Source organism: Channa argus, chromosome 18, assembly GCF_033026475.1.
Source record: "Channa argus isolate prfri chromosome 18, Channa argus male v1.0, whole genome shotgun sequence".
Taxonomy (NCBI): domain Eukaryota; kingdom Metazoa; phylum Chordata; class Actinopteri; order Anabantiformes; family Channidae; genus Channa; species Channa argus.
In genome coordinates, this window is record NC_090214.1 from 9,334,082 (window position 1) to 9,353,854 (window position 19,773).

The following is a 19,773-nucleotide window of genomic DNA, read 5'->3' on the forward strand; positions in this document are numbered from 1 at the left end:
TCCCTGAGCAGAATTTAGCAGAGCTAACTGTATTTAATGTGCTTTACCTGAGATGGGTAAACTTCATGTACAGTACATGTACAATAGGCCACATCTTGCAGCATGAGAGGACTAAAATGTTATCCCTTCTGTTGCTTATGTATAATTAAGGGAAGTGTTCTCCGGGGACGCCGGGTTGCGTCAAAGATTGCCTGGGCAGCAGACCTCTCTGGAGAAATCACCTGGCTTGCTGTTTGATCTTAAAGTTTGGATGCACATGCACAGTCTACACACATATGCAAAGACAAACAGTCGGCAGATGTCCATGGATACACGCACACGGGCACACACAGGGCCAGTTGCTAGGGCCAGTTCTCCGGTCCAATCCCCCTAGAGCAAGTTGAGCTGGCTCGCCATATTCCATGGTGTGGTGGTAGGGGAACATTATGTTCTGCTGCACAATGACAGCAGTAGTACATTTCAGTCCCCCATGGGCTTGCCCTATAATCCTGCATGGAGTCGGCACTGTGTGTGTTTGCCTGTGTTTCTGTGTATGTGTACCTGTGTGAGCCTGATCGAGAATAAAAGGAGAATCGTTCGATGAGCTGAAGTCATATTGCTGCATTAGCAGGTAAACCAATCGAAGAGGATTTGTTTTTGGTTTTTGGGGTCTGCTACTAAAAGGGGAAACCGAAATGTTTGAAACATGAAAACAACACAACTATGTATTAAACCTGGCTCTTTTGGCAGTGAAGCATTTTTATGATCATAAATGTCTCTCAACCATTTCAACATCAAACATTCATGTGGTATTTTGATTGGATCAAACTGCTCATTTGAGGACAAATTTAATGTGAGGATGGCCAACGAGCATTTTTTACTTCCACAGTAGTTTTTTATTGAGTGATGTATTTTCAATTGAATGCAGTGATACTGTCAGTTAGCCTAACTTTCGGACTTACAAGAACTTACTGTAACCTTATAGGTTCATCCATCTGTCAATCGTATTTCTGTTTATTCATTGTCATTTGAGCCATCATATAATGTCTTTACATTTCAATAAAACATTTCAGTCCAATAAATGCATGTGTTTCCTCCTTGCCAATATATAATACACCTTTACATTCTGTATAGACTGCAGGCTACTAAGCTATTGTGTACAAAAGGGCAGTATGTATTTATGACTCTATGCACCATTTATTCTTAAGTTGGTAAACCCTCCCTCAGCGGTGGTTTAAATGTGAATGCATTCACCCATCATTCTCCTTGGCTTTGCTCTGGTGCATAATGACTCAGAAGTCATGAAAAACGGTCAGCTTTCCTGCAGTAATGCACAGCATTTATTTCACAAATACTGTACATAGTATCCTGTTGTCTCAGGTTGTATGTTTTACAGTAGAAACATATTCCTTTGAATACTTACACACACAGGCACGAAAGTACATAGCATGTAAGATTCCGTGAAGATACATGATATCTCTTTCTCCCGAAGTGCCTTTTTGTGCTGTTGTTGCTTTCTTGCATCCGCAAAGATCCCTATCAGTGCTGCCCGCCTCGCTCTCTCTCTCTCTCAGAGACACGGACACACACAAAGAATCAACACTGCCTTTAAACATCAAACGGAACTGATACACAAAGCCAATACAGGACTTCTTTACCAGATTAGAAGGAAATGATGTACTATTCACTACCTCTACACCCAGCACACACATCAGATCAAGAAACACGTACAAACACAACGAAAGTTGATAATACTTTGCATTGTTCTGTATCAGAGAAGTGCACCTCTAGCACAACTTTACCAAAGACCTGTGAGCCATGACCATAGGAACATGATTAAATTAGCACACAAAGAATGAAGTGAGCTATTAACAGGACAGGACAATGTGCTATTGATTAGTGATAAAACTATGATGACTACAAAACACAACTAGCTTAAGTTTAAGTGCTCAACAGTGGTAACAATGTAAAATTGGATAGAGTTGTTCATTTAGGTTATGAATTTCTGATATTATGTATTTCAATGTTCAATATGTTACGCATCATTTAAAGCAATCTGCAACAAAAGAGAGGAAATGATGGGACAATTAGAATGTGGTCAATTAGATGTCTGTCAATAGCAAAAAGCCTTCCTAATTAAACAACGAGTTGCTTATAACTGAACCTCCAGAAAACACTACATGTTTTCCCCCTGTTACACTTTGGTTAGGCTTAAAAACAGCTAGCTCATGGAAGATCATGATCACGGTTTGAAAGAGAATGAGACGTAAACAACATTCTCCTGTGTTAAAGTCCAACAGTTTTGGACCCAATTGTTGCCGCTTTGTGGACTCTGTGGGTCTATAACAACCTCACACTATTTCCGTCTTTGTTCCTTGTGGAAAAGGGTCGTAAATCCTATGGCTGTTGGATTATTATTTTAGCACTTGAGTGTAAACATATGTATTTTTTGTATTATGTAAGTAAAATTACTCATGCTATTGTTTTTGAGAGATTATACATTATAGATACAAAGTGAAACCATGGAGCATTTGAAGTGATTCTGGTTGCTTGTGGTGGTTCTACACCTTGTTAAGACAATTAATGATGGCTTTGTTGTACTCTTCCTTTGCACTTCTCAGTTTGCCTTTCTCGGCCTTTGTCTTTATCAGATAGGAATGCACACATACACCAGCACACAAACAAGCAGCAGAAGGACAATAATGGTACATATTTTGGGATGGATGCTATTGGTTAACCAGATACTAACTCCAGCAGAGAACTGTGCTGTCATTTTGGCTTTGTGCCGTGGTAATGACATTCTCTCTGAGTTGTGGTTGGCTGAGATCAAAGTATTACTTTGTGCGCCAATGTCCAAACAAAATGAGTGCTCCCCCCCCCCCTGTATCTCCATTATTGATCGTGTCAAGCATAGCAATCTTATCGTGGTAATGTGACTTATTTTAAGTTTAGTATACACACATTGGGTGAATGGCAAAGGGAGAATGGGTTGGTTGTAGCCACAATGTGGATGTTATTTAACCCAAAAGCCATTCCAAAAGCAGCTTAACTCCTGGCAGGGTCACCCATAAACTTATTTATGCATGGTCACTTAACACTCTCAACAGTTGTTTCTTGTTCCCCGCATGTACTCCTCTGTGACTTCAAATAGAAGGAGGGGGAATTCATTAAGTTGAGTACGTTGATTTGTAGCACAATTAACCTTTACCTTTAACCTTTTACCAATTAACCTGCTGATGTGAAGCACCAAAACAAAGACAGCTATAATACACTTACTCATAAGCATCATGAGTCACAGAACTCACAGTGGCATTTATTTCTGCACAGCATTAGCTCTCCAGAAATTACTCATATAATCTGTTGTCCCCAAGAAACTGGTCTAAAGTATATCTTCACATGCTCCCCTGGTTCTGTGCATACTAGATTTCAGAGGAAAAACTCATCTTTTAAACAAGCACATTCAAGCATGTTCAAGCATAACAGAAGTCAAATCAAAGTCAATGGTTCTTACCAAAACTGTATCACATACTAAGGATTAAACTTACTTTCTAACTACAACAGTATAAAGAATGTAATGTATTTAGTGTTGTCTTCTTATAATGCAGAAAATACACCCAAGCAACTGTCTCCATATCTCAATCCTTGCCATTTTAATATTGAGAACAGTATACCCCCCAAAGTTGCCAAGTAGTTTACTACCCCTACAATTTTCTAACCCTGTCAAGATCAATATGGGAGAATGTTTCAGCAAAGCCACAGAAAACACTGCTGAAAACAAAAGCACAAACACACCAAGATTGTAGCTCAAAAGTACAATTATAACAAACTTTTTAGGTGTCGCGCTTGGATTTGAGATGTTTTGGTTTTTATCACATCAAAGGTGCACAAGTCTTTTACATCCCTTTCCACCAACAAATCTTCAAAGTCAATCAGTTATATAAACAATTACCCACAAACTGAGAATAATAGATTTAAAACTCTTTATGGAGAATATGATCCAGATCCCTAAAGAATTACTTGTTTGGCAATAGATGGCACATTCCTGATTGCCACCAAAGGCGACTATCAGCCACTGTTCACGTGTTTTTCTGTGGTGGTCACAATTGAACCTGATCCATGGCCAAAGTCTTTGTCTACAGAATCAAATTTGACATGCTTCATCTGTGGCATGAACCTCCAGCACTCCAGGACACTCATAGCCAAATGCCTGCACAATTGCTTAGTAGCATTGCCCAAATAAGAATCTTAACTCTGGTCCTTGTTACAGAGACCATGTTAAATTATCGTTGTTTTACAATGGGCTATCATGAGCAAACAAGTGTGCACAGTTATGCATACGAGTGCATACACACCTTTTAGTGTGTGCATATGCTCAGAGCTGTAATCAAAGTTAATTTGGGGTCGGGGTTTTGAAGATGATGATGCAGGGGATTTGATGCTGCTGGAGCACGTTTTACTGTAGTGGAAAATAAATGTCAGTGAATACATCAACATTTAGTGTTTTGACATGTATGACATCAGACAGGCTGTTTTCAGATGCAACAGTGCAGCTAAAAGCTTTGTCAGTTTGTGTTTGCATATTTTTCATGCATGCACTTATGTACAGTCAAAGTACTTCTGTACAGCCAAGTTGATCTCATTGCCTGTTCTTCATTGTAAAAATGATGGTTGCGCATCCTTCAAACCAAAAAAACCCTTCTTTATGGTTTTTTGGACATGACCCACTGGTGTCTCACTCTTTGCAGAGATCACTTGTAATGTTGATATTTAGAACGCACTCCATTTTTTTTCCTCACACAGAAGTGGTGCCATATAAATATTAAATGCATTAAATGGTATTGATTAATGTCCTACCTCTGTTTGCTTAAACCTTTGCCAAATGTTGTTAAGCAAGGCACCTGACCACAGCTGTTCCACAATAACTAATATATTAGCCTTTTAAAATGCAACATCAGCAGTCGGAGCGAGCTCCAGCCCCTGTTCAGCAAGTACCCTAAAAGCTATCAAGTGCCTGGACAACAACAAAGTGAAATGATAAATAGAGCCTTAAAGAAGATGCCTTAGCTTTGACCATCCATATTAGGTTGACGGACTAAATAGGATTGAGACTAATGCATTTGTGTCCAAAGCTTTGTGCGTATACACCAATGTATGTCTTACCCTAATGTTTTGGGCAACCAGACCCATTCTGTGTTACGACAGCAGCAGATCAATACCTCCACCAGGCTTAGGTGGAATCAATGGCTTCTTCTCCTGTCTTCAATAAGCATTACTTTAATGAGAGAAGCAAATGTCTGGACCCAAACTGGGAGACATCTAATTAAATGTCCCAATCTCTAAAATTATTTAACTGGTAGAACAAAAGATGAAGTGTCTCACCAAAACTGAGACATCTTTATCATCGTTATCATGTATGAAAGATGTGGATGATAAGGAAATAGTGCCAAATCATAAAAAACAATTATACTTGTAAATTAATTGGCTGGTTTGATAGGATCTTTGACTTCCTAAAGAATTTAAAAGTCTACCTTTGGCATGATAAAGCGTAGTGAGCTGTGGATGGCCTTACCTTAGTAACGGCAGGGTACCCAGCAGCCACCTCACCAGAGCAGTAGGGCTTCTCTTCATGGGAGACTTCAACCGTGGAGGCCCATTGGTCCAGGTAACCACTCGGGGTGTAGAGGCCACAGTCTCTTACGCCAGTCTCGCGCTCAAAGTCCTCACATACTCCATCACCATCATAGTAGTAACACATGCTTGGTTTGTCTGTGGGAGAAGAAAAAACACAAATGTTGTAACATTCAATAAATCATTAACTGTCTTTAGGACTTTTTAGCTAAAATGCAGGTTGAGTACAGTCAATGTCAAATAAGTTTCAACATATTCCCAATATGCAAGGCAGGGAGTAGCTGTCCATATGTTGTGGTGTCCTTGGGCAAGACACTGAACCTCAAGTTGCTCCTCGTTGGTCAGTCAAACACCTTGGATGGCAGCTGCTAAATGGGTGACTGTAAATATCTTGTACCATGTAGACAGAAAAGCACTACATGTGCAGACCATTTACAGAAGCAATGCAAGGCCTCACAGGTGAATTTTTACCACTCTGCCCCCTTCTCTCACTGCATGTTATAGAACATTTATACCCCTGATCCTTTGGGATAGACTTTCAAATCTTATCTCTGTTATTTTGGAAGGTCAAGTGGAAGAGCACCAGATAAAAACAGGAGGAGGGAGGTGACGGATAAAAGTGTATGGAAAAAATGAATGATTCACTCTTTAGTGTGTGAGGATCTTCAAACAGAGATGAGAGAATAAGGTAACATCAGGAAGAAAGAAAGAAAAGGAAAAAAATGATAGAGACGGTGAGCAATAAAATGAAAGCAAGAGAGCCAAACACAGAAACAGGATGGTAGTGGGGAGGATCCGAGGGGGGGGTGGACAGTCAAGTCAAGAGGTAAAGAAAGATACAGCAGTAATTTTTCCAGACATCCCACCCGGAGTTAAGATCTGGAACTGGAAGCTTGGAGAAGAGGTGAGCAAAGCAAGGAGGTTGCCTGGGCCTCATTGCTCTCAGTTCTCAGCTAAAGCACTGTCAGCCGTTGGGGTTCCAGTTAGGGGGAAAGGCGGCATTCAGTGCCAAGTTGGCCGGGGCCTCCTCGACGAAATTCCAGCCCTCCCCAGCACAGCCAAAAACTCAAGTTAGTTCTGTGCTCTGGCAATGGTGAAACGGGGGGCTACTGAAGGGGCATACAGAATATGCTCCCGCCACTCACTCAGCATGAACACAGGCACGGAAGAAGGGAGACTGAGACAAGAGGAAGCTTAAACAGTGGATTGTTAAAACTACCACAGTGAACAGTGGTATGAGCTAAAAAGAGAAGATGAGGAGAAGAAGAAAGACAAAATGTACTGCTACGATACTTGAGTTTGTAAAGAAATAATAGATAACAGAAAAGTAGAAAGTTGAATGAGTGCAAGAGCAGAAAGAAAAGAGTTGTACAGTTGAGCTGGACAGAGACAGAGGTTGACAAATGAAACTATTCTTTTTTTTTTTTTTTGCTTTGTTAGTTGTTTGATTTTTGATCCAAGTCAAATTTAAAATGTAATGCAAAGAGTTAAATCTAAATTTGCGAAACGACAATTTCGGTGATAGAAAGAATATGTGAATGTGTCCTAAGAAAATCAGATTACATTTTTATTTATGCTTTATGTCAGCACCTGTGTTTACTGTGGCTCTGCACTCTGAGACATGGGATTGTAGCTCCAGGTGGGGTCATGTGAAAACACGATTTCACCATTTCCAGATATAATTGAGCTCAATCGTGTGAATAGCCTATTAAAGCTCATCCAAACTGGAGAACCTTGGCCTTGTTGTATACTTGGTGTCAATTCTCCATCCAACTCTCTCATTTGCTATCCAGCACTCTGACAATCAGGCTCTCTCTCACACATAAAGACAGATGGACAGAAGGTCTGTCATTATAGCGTCAGATTTCTGTGCAAAACTACAACTATGTCAGACAGCTTCAGATGCACACACACACACACACTCACACACTCACAAACACAAACATCTGCACATTTACAAATATCCCTGAGCGCTACAGTTGGTGGAAAAACAGCACGGCCAATGCACTCATCCAGGAATGTGACAGCCACTTCACAAAGGCTCACATATGTGCGTGTATGCATTTGTGTACCGTACATGTACAACGAGAAATGCATACACTGTACAGTAACAGCAGGTGGGATAAATTATCGTCAGGGAACCATCCATCAACAAAACAATGTAGGTGACGCCAGTCACTCAATCAATAAAAATGTTAAAAAATATATATATTTACTGTTTCCCACCCAACAGTGCAAGGACAGTGCAAGTTGGACCGTTTAAGCAAGGGAAGCAAGACTTAGATGCTTTGGACATGTTGAGGGATGCGGGATACTTCGAGAGAAGAACGCTGGAGGTGCACGTTCACAGATACTTTGAATGAAGACATGTGAGAAGTTGGTGTGACAGAGGAAGACGCAGCGGGCCGAGTGACATGGAAACGAATTGTCGACATTGGCGGCCACTAAAGGGAACGGCCAAAACCAGAAGAAAAAGAAGAACTGTCATTATGACTCACCAACACAGTTGAAGAATGGCTCTTTCTTGCACTGACTGGAGCAGCCATCCCCATTCATAGAGTTCATATCATCACATTCCTCTCCTCTGGAACTAAAATAACAGAAGGCAATACTTAGAAAACACCCTCCCCCCCACACACACGAACACTGCCAAACTGATTAATACTAAATATAACTTATTAGGGATAAAGGTTTTTTTCGTCAGAAAATATTCCAGAGAAACACTGCATGCATGCATTTTAGTATGTGCTGATCCCATGTGTGTATTTATGTTTGTTACCTCTGGATGCGTCCATCACCGCAATAAGGCGAGCCCAGTTCATGTACCAAAGCTGGGGAGGGCTCGCTCTCACTCCTGCTGGAGATGGTTTGGACTTTGTAGGTGTATGCAACATGTGGCACTACATCCCTGAACAGAGAAAAGGGAAAACAAAAAAAACATCACAGTAAGTCCACGTATCTTGGAAATATGTAAAACCTTGAAGAAATCAGCAAGGAATCACAGCTAATGAAAGAAAGAGAACAAAATCGCACTTTGAGAAACAGCCTTGGACCAGGCCTGTGGAGAGGTTGATAGGATTACTGCTATGTTTGCTAGTGAGTGCGTCTTGTAGCAATCTTTCAGCATCCTATCTAGCCAAACCAAATAAAAACATCTGCCTCAGCTCACACTTCCACGTATCTACCTATCCGACCGCACGCTGATAAGGCTGCATTTGCCCACTTTGGGTCCAGTTGTGTTTTGTTTCCTTATCATAGCGATTCAAGAAACCATCATCATGAATACACATTGGACAGGAGAAATATTGGTGGACTACTCACTTTGCTGGTGTAAGTCGCCATGATGGTTTCCTGAGTCACCATGATAAGGAAGTCTGAAAAAAAAAGTCTGAAAGGAAAAAACATAAATGAGAAGACCAAAAACCATAAAAAAATGTATATTTCAAAGCTGTAAATGAGAAACCAAAATCAAAAGGAAAGCAACAAAGCATAACTCAAAGAAAGAAAGCTGTAACAGTGCGATTGAGGGTGCTGTCTATGAAAAACCCTTTTCTTCTGTCTCTTCGATCTGTGTGTTGCCTTTACATGTTACTTGTGTTTAATAAATTAACAGTTTAATTATGGGCACACACATAGTGAGTCTATTAAAACTGAGCAAAAATTCTTCAGTTTGTTCAAATAAAGTAAAAACATGCTGTTGGGGGGGGGGATCCAGATTATCCGCTGTTATATGTTAACAAGCTTCTTAATAAGAAATCTGAAATCAAATGTTGATAAGCATGTAAAGGCAAGCATGGAATCTAACCGTTTAAACATCTACTCATCAATTTCAATCGTTTTTCACATCAGCACTCTCACTCACAACTGTGTTGCTTACAGGTTTCTTTTCTTTTGGACTTCTTTTTCTATGTGCTTATAGTTTTGGTTTCCCACTTGTAGTTTTGATTTGCTGCTTATGGTCATGGTTTCTCATTCATGTTTTTTTTTTTTTTTTCTTTTTTTTTTTTTGGCTTTCAGAATTTTTGGCCCAGTATTTTGCATGTCTGCAAAGGCATGCAAAGACTGAAGACCAAGGTCCGACATCTTCTATTTTTATTTATATATTTAATTATTTTAAATTTTAATTTTACAGGAGATGAACTCAGGAAAAATTGTATATGCATTCTTGTATTGATGTAGTTGCAGTTTTTGGGATTGTGTGAATTACATGTTACTATGTTAGATTACCAAGGGATATCCTGTTGGCTCCTCCTATCTAAATGCATAACCGTATGATTTTGTGACCTTTGAGGGTAAAAAGATAACTTCATGTGGACCATCAAGTAGTGCAGATGTTTATTTTGGTATTCCCTCTGCAACACTGTAAATGCTGTGACAAGGATGCAGGAATACTACTGCACATAAGTATCACGGAGGAGTATTTGTAAATTCATGTGGCAATAACAAAGCAGCTCACACACACATATGGAGACACACACAAACACACGCAGCACCTTTTCAATTAGTAGTGCATTGCCTGCCAACTATGACCTTCAAACTTAAACAGGAATACACAGGCATAAACCACTATTCCCAATACTGCCATATAATCTCCAGTGTGAGTGCAAAGCAGCACCAGCAAGCAAAAATTACTCTGGTACCACAAATGTTTCACCCAAGGCCAGTGCTTGAGTCAGCAATCAAACCAAGAAGCCATGAAGCCACAACTTGATGAGCTCAAAGTCAAACCATTCAATTTCTTTTTAATGGAGCGAATTAGTGAATAAGAATAACATGACAGTTTCAAAAAAATCAGATATCAAGCTTACCAATATAAAAATGCATTACACACGTGAAAACTGTAGATTGAATGAGTGCGTGTAGATGTGGTATTCTGCATATAAATAACATAAACACCAACATACACAGAAAGAAAACAGTGCTTTCCACATGTCGTTGGTAAAGATCTCCATTTCTTCTCTATTTTTTTGATCACATTCCCGACAGATGAAAGTAGATCAAGTAAAAAAGCCAATGAACCTAAAGATCAAGTAACAAAGTAAATTACCCCACAGCAAAATCTGTGCCTAGGATGAGATATTTAGGTTGGCTTTAGTATTATCAACACAGAAAGTTTGACCCAACAGACTATCTTTTATATCACACTATGTCCTGTTCTGCAATGTTGGTTCATACTGGTGCAACTTCAGGCTACACTCAAACATGCCCCTACTAATTGAATTAGTTTAGCCCCTGGAAAAGTCAAGCTGTGGGAGACTTTATCTCTGAGGAGAGCAAACACACAGAATAGACAGAAAGAACAGAGAAAAAGCAACAAGGAAGAACAGGAATGCACTGAAAAGTATTTTTTACTAATTGATCAGGCCACGTGAGGGACACGGTCAAGAACAAACTAGAAGAAAAAGACAAGGGGCTACGTCCAAGTGGATAGGGGTAGGTGGAATCAGAGAACAGGACAATAGAGAAAAAATCTAAACAAGAAGCGATAACGAGAACAGAGGAACAAATGGTGATCTGTAAAAAAGAGTCTAGAAAAGTTGTTCACGGTACAGTAAAGGACGGGCAGCATCTGTGGAAAATATAATGAGGTAACAGCCATCTATTTCTTAATAAACTGAGGTTTATCCCATAACTAATGTTCCCGCAGATATTCTGTACAATTATACAGCAGTTTGGGTCGTGATGGTGCTCTACCAAAAGCTTTGGATCACTTGATGTTATAGTATCCATGCTTACACTGCTTGTGATTTTGAGGCAAAAAATGATGGGTTGTAGCATTGGTTTTAAGCATGATGACTCTATTCTCTGCCACAGTGGTGGAAGCAGGCTGATGTAGGTGTCTCACCACACAAAAAGTCTTAGGGAGGAGATCGATCTGTTGTATATGTCCAAATGTCCTTTCACTACAAATCTTGTGGGAAATCAATTGATCACTTGATCAATTTAAAACACTAACAGAACAGCAGTAGAACTAACTATACTATCTTTAAATGCCCCACTGAAGCTTCCAGCCTGGTGCTAAACAGACAGTGATACATGACACCTATAAAAGCGCCTGCCTTGATTTCTTGACGTTTGGCAATCCAGCACAGCAGGCCTCAAAGAGCACTTTTCTTATGTAAAGGTCTCACCCAGAACATGACAGCCCTTCACCCGTCTAATGGATGAGACCCCAGAAAATGGTGCTGCAGTCCAAGTAACACGGTTACTTGTTTGTGCAGCTAATGCCTCATTCACAGAGTGAACAAAGCCACCTATAATGACAATGAGAAGTATGGAAGATCAGATGCCTTGTTGGGTCGTCTTCTTTGTTATAGAGTTAAAAAAGCACAAACGTGACTGTAGAAGCATTTTAAATACTTAAAAGTCCAAAAGCATAGCCACAACCTAGTGTATCTACATCCTGTGCTGAACTGAGACCTTAAGCATTCCTCCCAGTTACATATGTTACCTAAGTGTCACAATGCACCTTTGGCTCTGTAGGGTCAGTACTATTACTCCTCATAGAGTGATAACAGAGGCTTTTAAGCTGCTCCTAATTAAGTGCATGCTTGATTCCTCTTGACCTCACTGCTAATATTTATGCTGTGTTAGTCTGTGCATGAAACAAAGTAACGGGTGCAGATGAATCACGTTTCTATGAATTTGTCATCCTTTAGAACTAAATGTGTAAAATATGCAGCAAGGGACAGGGGATCTCACTTGATGTGTGATGTCTATGACTGGGTATTCTCATAAAATGTGTCAACCACCAAAAAATCCTAAACACAACCTTAAAACTGTAACGAATTCAATATGATATGCAGCTGATCTGCTTTTGGACTCATATTTGAAAGAACTTTACTCCACTTTCTATCTCTCACTGATGCGTCTTTGTGCATCCAGACATTATTGCGGAACAGAGTTTTAATCTTGGCTCCGGTTCAAAGTCAGCCACAAGTCATTGTAATAAGTCTTTACAGGTGTTTTGATAGTGCCTGGTGATTACACATGGAAGCATGTGCAAATGTATGTCCCTGCTACTGAAAGCAAGAAGAGCAATGGTGTGGGTCTGGGTTGACCCATGTGTGTGTTCCTGCCTTCACTGGCGTGAATGTGTGTGTGTGTGTGTGTGTGTGTGTGTGTGTGTGTGTGTGTGTGTGTGTGTGTGTGTGTGTGTGTGTGTGTGTGTACTAGCTTTATGTGTGAGCATGCATATGGATGTGTTTCCGTTCTGTAGCTGCTTGTTATTCTTGGCTAAGAGATCCCAGATGAGAAAAGCAGATAAATTTAAGGAACTTGAGAAAAAATCTTAGATTGAGCATGCAAGAACAACAAACATGGCAATACCCCCTTTTGTCAGAGTGGCAGCTGACATGTATTTGAGGTTTGACTGGTATTATTTTTACACCTACAGTATGTCTAAAAAACTAATGTTACATGTTTAGATTCATAAGATGTACTATAAAAGAGAGAGTGGAACATTTTTAAAAGAAAAGACATGCCTTTTTATGACAGTTTGATAAATGGCCTTTTGGCTTATGTAGCAGTTTTATCCAAAGTGCTTTATAATGTTGCTTCACATTTACTCTTTCACACGCACACTGATGATGGTGGCTGCCATGCAACGTGCTCACCTCACCCAACATTACCAACTTGGGGTGTATGGGTCGAGCCCAAGGAGACTTCGAAATATAGCCAGGAGGGCCCAGGAGTCGAAACGCTGACCCTGTGGTTCGTCAACCACTGCTCTATCAATTGAGTTCCAGCCACCAGGTTTGCTTATGCATAAACAGTCCCGATTGATTCCTATATATACACACAAATTTTGCTTGTTTCTCTTCCTAAAATGCAGAGAGCTTTAGAGATTCTGTTAAGTGTACCTGACATTCCAAGAACCACCCTGAGCTATACACTATTCACTTTCTCTGTAACTCATGAATATGGTTCATATTAGGAGGGTTACGCAAGCTGCATTTCCCATGTCTCAACATACTACAGTATAGTGTGTGTGATGAGAGGAATGAAATTTTGTGGGATTTGTGGGAAGGGATGCCAAAACGTTCAAAATTAATCAAAAATAGTGATTTTTGTCTTTTTTAATGACACTTAGGTTAGTCAGTGATAATATAAACTTAGGTAATGTACAATGTGAGTTTCTGTTCATGTGAAAATATCTGCACCTATTAAACAAATAATATTTGCCTTTTCGAGACAGAAGTTCTCATGGAGTAGTACATTTGTCAAATGAGAGGTTGAAGAGGTTAAGGGATATTAGATATAACAGAGAAGAGGTATTCAGAACACTGGTAGAGAGGTTTACTGAGGGGGTATAGGATAGTATTGATGCTGGTGGAGTTGCCTAACTCCCTTTTGCCTGGGAGGTCTCTTCACATCAGTCCTGAGATAGGCTTTGACTGAATGACATTTCTGAGACCCACGTGAGTAATAGGATTAGTCCATAGGCTGGGGTGCCTTAGAAGGATGGGGTCAAACCAACCCAATCCTTGTACCCTCTCTCTTCATACTTTCTCAACCCCCCAATGTTCTCTTCTTCACCTATTGCCCCTCTGAGCCTAGCAATGATTTACTCACAACCGGTCTAACCTTCCACCTCTTATGTCTCCTCCTCACTTCACTCTTTTTACTCCCGACCATAATTTACTCTGTCACCCTGACCTCCCAGCCCTCAGCCATTGCAAACAAACCACCACTCATGGATGGAGCCAAAGGAGACAACATGTCAGCTGTGTCTCTTGCTCAGTTTTCTCTTGCTCAGGTGAAAGTCAGTGGTCTGACAGTGTGACCTGCAATCACCTCCCTCCACACCTCGACTGTTCTCCACCATGGAAACATGCTGCAAGAACAAGAAGCTTACTGTGTGGTCAACAAAAGCTTTTCAGCAGCTGGACCAAGGCAATTTAAACGGAGCACTTAACAATGTTTGTGGCATGCCAAAACATTTTGGTGAACTTTGCTCTTTACTCCATAGTGTCAAAGGCTCTGTTTGCTGTGTGACAGCAAGTGTGGCAAAGCATTATCTTAGCCAGAGGATATAACACCTCATCTAACTCACATTGCAGAATATAACAACAATAACATGATTAATCACCTAATTAAAGAAATAGTAAGATTTAGATTTAGCAATAATAAAATTAATTTAACCTGCACCCCGACACTGGAACCCATTTACATTTCCTTTAACTCACTATCAGTGATGCTATGACATGCAAACAGAGCCAAGAGCAAAGTAATAGACTTGCATATTGCTCTTAGCATAAGTTCCTTCATCTTTATGTTTTGTAAAGGCATTTCCATGTTTTTCTATCTAACAATGACATATATAAAAGAACTACATAAAGCAAACATGTTTAATGTTGTCATACTTACTCCAGGTTGGAATTAGTTGGAGTTTTGTGTTTAGAACCCATGAACTTACTTCTAACAGAGACAACATCCCACATGTTCAACAGAAAAGAATTTCCTTCCGCTTCCACTGAAATGGTCAACCCTCATTGCGCATCGACATTTTGGTTTTGTGTGGACAATTTATGCAACTTAATTGTTCCATAAATTGTCCATCTTGAATAACATGCATACTCACCATTGCTTATAATCAAGCACTTTCCGTCTCGTGTGAACCACGCTGACAGCACGATAGTGAGATGGCTTAACACACAGCAGCACCATGTATAGCATAATCTTTATCTAGTCAGCACATTCCATGACAGCAAAGCACTAAACTCTCACCACAGCGTGCAGATAATACCTTCAACAAGCCATCTGTTTGCCCTTGCTTCATGGAACATGGGAAAAAACAAATGTGGGCAACAACTGACCTCTGACTTAGGAAACAAATGTTGGGCAGCAGATTTGAAATTGCAGAAGCATTGGTGGCTTGCAAGAGCCCCTGGGGGTATTGAAAAGGATATCTGGTCTTACAAGAACATATTTTTGTGGATAGTTTTCAGATATAAATAAACACCTTCTTACTGGGGGTACTCTTAAAAACCCACAATTACATCACATTAAAGCAGGAAGCTAAATGGTAAACCACTCAGCTATTCTCAACTTCTAAAAGGAAATACTTTGGGTAAAACAACAGTTTCAAACCAACCAAACAATTTCCGATGTACTGTATGGCTTTTCTCTTCTGCGAGGAGGCAATGTCAAAAAAGACCAAACTTTTATCTGTGTTGTTTAGTTATTTCTTGACTCAAGAAGGTCAGTGAGAACATATCAGGTTTCACTGCGGAATGTCTGTGGTAGTATGTGCATTTGTTTAAAACCATTTACCTACCTGTCTGTGTATCGCCGTGTAGGTTCATTAAGCATCACACCATGGGGTGCATGGGTGAAGGGCGGATGGCGCAACAGGCGGTAGCGTAGTGGCTGGCAATGCTTACAAAGTAAGCAGTCGGGCTTGGATGCTATGAGGGTGGCATCAATCTCTAGGTGTTGCTCCATAGTGAAAAACTGTACCCCATATACCTCTTCTTCTATGTCCAGCTTCAGAGTCAGTGGGGTGTCACAGAAGACATTGCTGGGACCCAGTGAAATGTTGTTCCCACTGACAGTTAGTAGCAAGATGTTGTGGATAGCTGGAAGTGCGGTTTCATCAGGGCTGAAGAAGGTGACCCACACCGTCAGAGAGTCTGGTACCAGCGGAAAGGCGAACTCTAGCTGAAGCATGCAGCCCTGGAGAGGGCACTCAGTGAGGCCGACAACACCTTGCTCAATCCCTGCATTAGGACTCCACGTCCGCACGCTTGGCTCACAGGCTTGCTCCACATCTGGGGGGCCTGTGACATAAATTTAAAAAATCAGAGTGTCATACAGACAACAAAGAGACCCCTAATAATTCACAAATTCAACAGAATAATATTAAATATATAGACACATAAAATGTCAACCACTTGGCAATTTCCTACACAGTCGTTTTGAGTGATAGTGGAATTGCATGAAAACACATAATAATGAACACAAATATTTATGCTACAGGTCAATAAATTCCTTACGGGATGGAGAGAAGTATAACTAAGTTAAAGCTAATAGCATTTTTATGAGTGGCAACATAATTGCATCAATGATTGTAGTGAATTTTGAGTGTATCAACACTTCTCTCAGCATCAAGGTAGAGGTGAAACTGAGAGTTCATTGTGAGTCCATCTGCAGAGGAAAGGCAGAGCTGAGGTGTGTACCTTCTGAGAGGGGCCTAGTGCAGGGTTCTCACTTCAGCACAGTCATTACAACCTCTAACAGTCACACTCCAGCCATATTTGGAGTCCACGCACAGCTAACTCGCATTATCCCAAGTGACGTACACTAACATTCATCAAGCACTTTTAGAAGCCAGCAAGCGGCAGACACTATGTTCTCCCTTGATTTCCTTTTGTGCATTTCCAAGCTGGCAACCATTGAAGCCATTTGCTAACCTCATTTCTGGGCACTGTGCAAAATTCCAGTGTTTAATCAAGTGAGGACTGAATATGGTTTCCAAGCCACATTATCTCAACACATTTATTATTGTACTGTAAGTGTGTGTGTGGTCACAGTGAAGGTGAATTAAAGAAAGAAAGACAGAAAAGGAGAGAAATGGGGTGGGTTGGGGGTTGTGCTGGGAGAGAATGAACTAGTACACTCCAAGAACTTGGCTATTTTGGCTTTAAGCTCGGCTCACGTAGTCCTGGCTTTGTGGGTACTCTTTCATTGAGTTTGCAAGGAAAGGAGCTGTAGCCACTGAAAATATTTTGTAATGTCAGCTGTTATGATGGGCCCTACTCCTGCTCTGGCACTGTTGTTAATATGGTTAGAGACTTAGGAGAAGATAGAAAAGGGGTGTCATCCATTGTGTAACCCAAGGCAATGTAAACTGTATTTGAAACATACAAAGATGTATCTATGTATATATGAAAATCCAATATGCCTCCATCGGTCCCACGGCATGTTGAACAGCTACCTGCAACAGGTGATCAAAATGTACTATGAACTGATAAATACGACTGTATATCAGCGCCTCTCAGGATCCCTAAATTGTATCAGTATTATACCAATCCCAGCTTTGAAGTGTTTGACCTATAAGCAGGGAGAGGGGCCTCAAGGTGACTGAACTCTCCAGACCCGAGGTTTGAATATAAGCCATTAATTCTCTGTTGATCTTGGTGCTAGTTTGTCGACAAAACCACCCATCCTAGCGAGTGGAATCCAGTGAGAAGGATCTGCCTACGGACAAGATTGGAGATGTCGATGGACATCCATGGGAAATTGGGCAGAATGGAGGCAAGTAGTTCTTGCGGTTTTTCTAAGACTAGACAAAGACAATGGCAGAGACAGTGGATCTATGCTGGACTGTCTGCTTCATGATTACAAGCGGAGTGATATTTGGAACAGGTAAAAATACCGCATTCAATGTTTATCAAATAAAAGTACGTAGGTTTTTAAATTGCCCATGACTGCTGCTTTGTTCATTTCTGTGAATTAAACTAATAAATCTGTCCGTAAGCATTAGCAGCAATTTGTAAGCCACAATTGATAGAGATACTGTAGGATTATGCAAAATAAAACTTCCAAGTTTTGTTTCTGGCGATGATTAAAGAGACTGAGGTTAACTCTAAAGTTACATACAACTTCACACTGAAGCTGTAGAGCCGTCTGTGCTCCCAATAATGATGCAGGATTTTCTGGTTATTATTGAGTTAAAAACAATGTAAAAGAGCTTGAAGATGAGAATGAAGAATCATATTTCATTATTTGCTGCTGAGGTAAATAAGTGAAAAAAAATTGTGTTTTCAAGGTGACAGGGTCCTCGAGATACAGTATGTCACACTTTAAATGTTTGATGATTTCGGTCAGGTCAGTGGTTTGTGATTTACATGTTTGAAAAAGTTATCACAGGAGTGATCGCTTTGAGTAATGTAGTAGCACTTCATCGTCTTTAAAAAGTGTAATGTTGCTAACTGACATCAGCTTTTTGACAGTAAGGAGTAATTAGCCAGTACAATTGTTTAAGAAGTTACAAAGTCTAAGATCTCATACAAATAATGGATGAAGCTGAAATTTAATGTGATTTGTGATTTGTTGTTGCTTTTTGTTGCTCTGTTCTTTTCTCTCTCCCCTTTCCACTCACCCCAACCGGTCGAGGCAGATGGGCGTCCACCCTGAGCCTGGTTCTGCTGGAGGTTTCTTCCGTTAAAGGGAGTTTTGCCTCTGCACTGTTGCCTATGGCTTGCTCCAGGGGGAATTGTTGGGTTCTCCTTATATATCTTTATAATCTTGACTTTATTCTGTAAAGTTCCCTGAGATGACTTTGTTGTGAATTGGCGCTATATGAATAAAATTGAATAATGAATAATGAAATTAATGTGAATATATATATATATATATATATATATATATATATATATATATATATATATATATATATATATATATATATATATATATATATATATATAAAATATAAATGTAAAAATCCTATTTTTAAATAGAAAGACAGGATCAAGGCAACTTCCAATTGTTATTTCAAAGTTGAGCTTGATGATGCCGGCACGATTGCGTTGTCAGTTTTACAAAGTGACCCACTGAGTCTGCTCCTCAATATAAAATGAACATTGCATTAGGTACAAAGGTAGAGATTTAAACAAATATGACAACTTTACATCGCACTGTGGATACCTGTATGCAATGTGAAAAATAAGTTCTCTGCTGCTTCTATGGTGATTATTGTAGAAGTGTTAAAACACATAAGCAAAAATTTAAATTGAACTAACTATATCACTCGCTCATGAAAAACATTATATTTATTTTTCATTTTACTTGCTCATGTCCCTGTAGGAACAGATTACAAAAAAACGTGCAAATGAGGGGCTGGTACACCTTTACTGTATGTGACCTGACTTTTCAAAATTGAAAAAACATGGTTGGTGGTTTTGTATTGCAAGTTTTCTTGGGCCAAAGTGCATCACCTGACCTGCAATTTGAACTGCGGCCAAGCTGGTGCACCCCTCAGCTCTCATCCGAGAGGCTTGGTGGAAACTGCATATTGCCCAGCTTATCCATTTTGATGAGGTTATTATGATGACAATAATTATTGCAAAAGCACTGGGTTCATGGCATAAATTCAGTCAAATCAAGCGTTTTTTTACTCTTAGGTGTAAATATATTGGGTATTTATTGTAAAATTATATA

The 19,773-nt window shown here is 40.0% G+C and overlaps 1 protein-coding gene across 2 annotated transcripts in view; it reads right to left on the reverse strand.

The window, feature by feature from the left end:
* pappaa (pregnancy-associated plasma protein A, pappalysin 1a) overlaps positions 1-19,773 on the reverse strand; it is an 82,641-nt gene that overhangs the window by 40,528 nt on the left and 22,340 nt on the right. For both annotated transcript variants that reach the window (XM_067484585.1, XM_067484584.1), the window contains exons 7-10: positions 15,887-16,388; positions 8,387-8,515; positions 8,106-8,197; positions 5,549-5,745 (exon numbers count right to left, since the gene is read on the reverse strand). In XM_067484585.1, the coding sequence (XP_067340686.1) occupies positions 5,549-5,745; positions 8,106-8,197; positions 8,387-8,515; positions 15,887-16,388 (920 nt within the window). The remainder of the gene's footprint in view (positions 1-5,548; positions 5,746-8,105; positions 8,198-8,386; positions 8,516-15,886; positions 16,389-19,773) is intronic.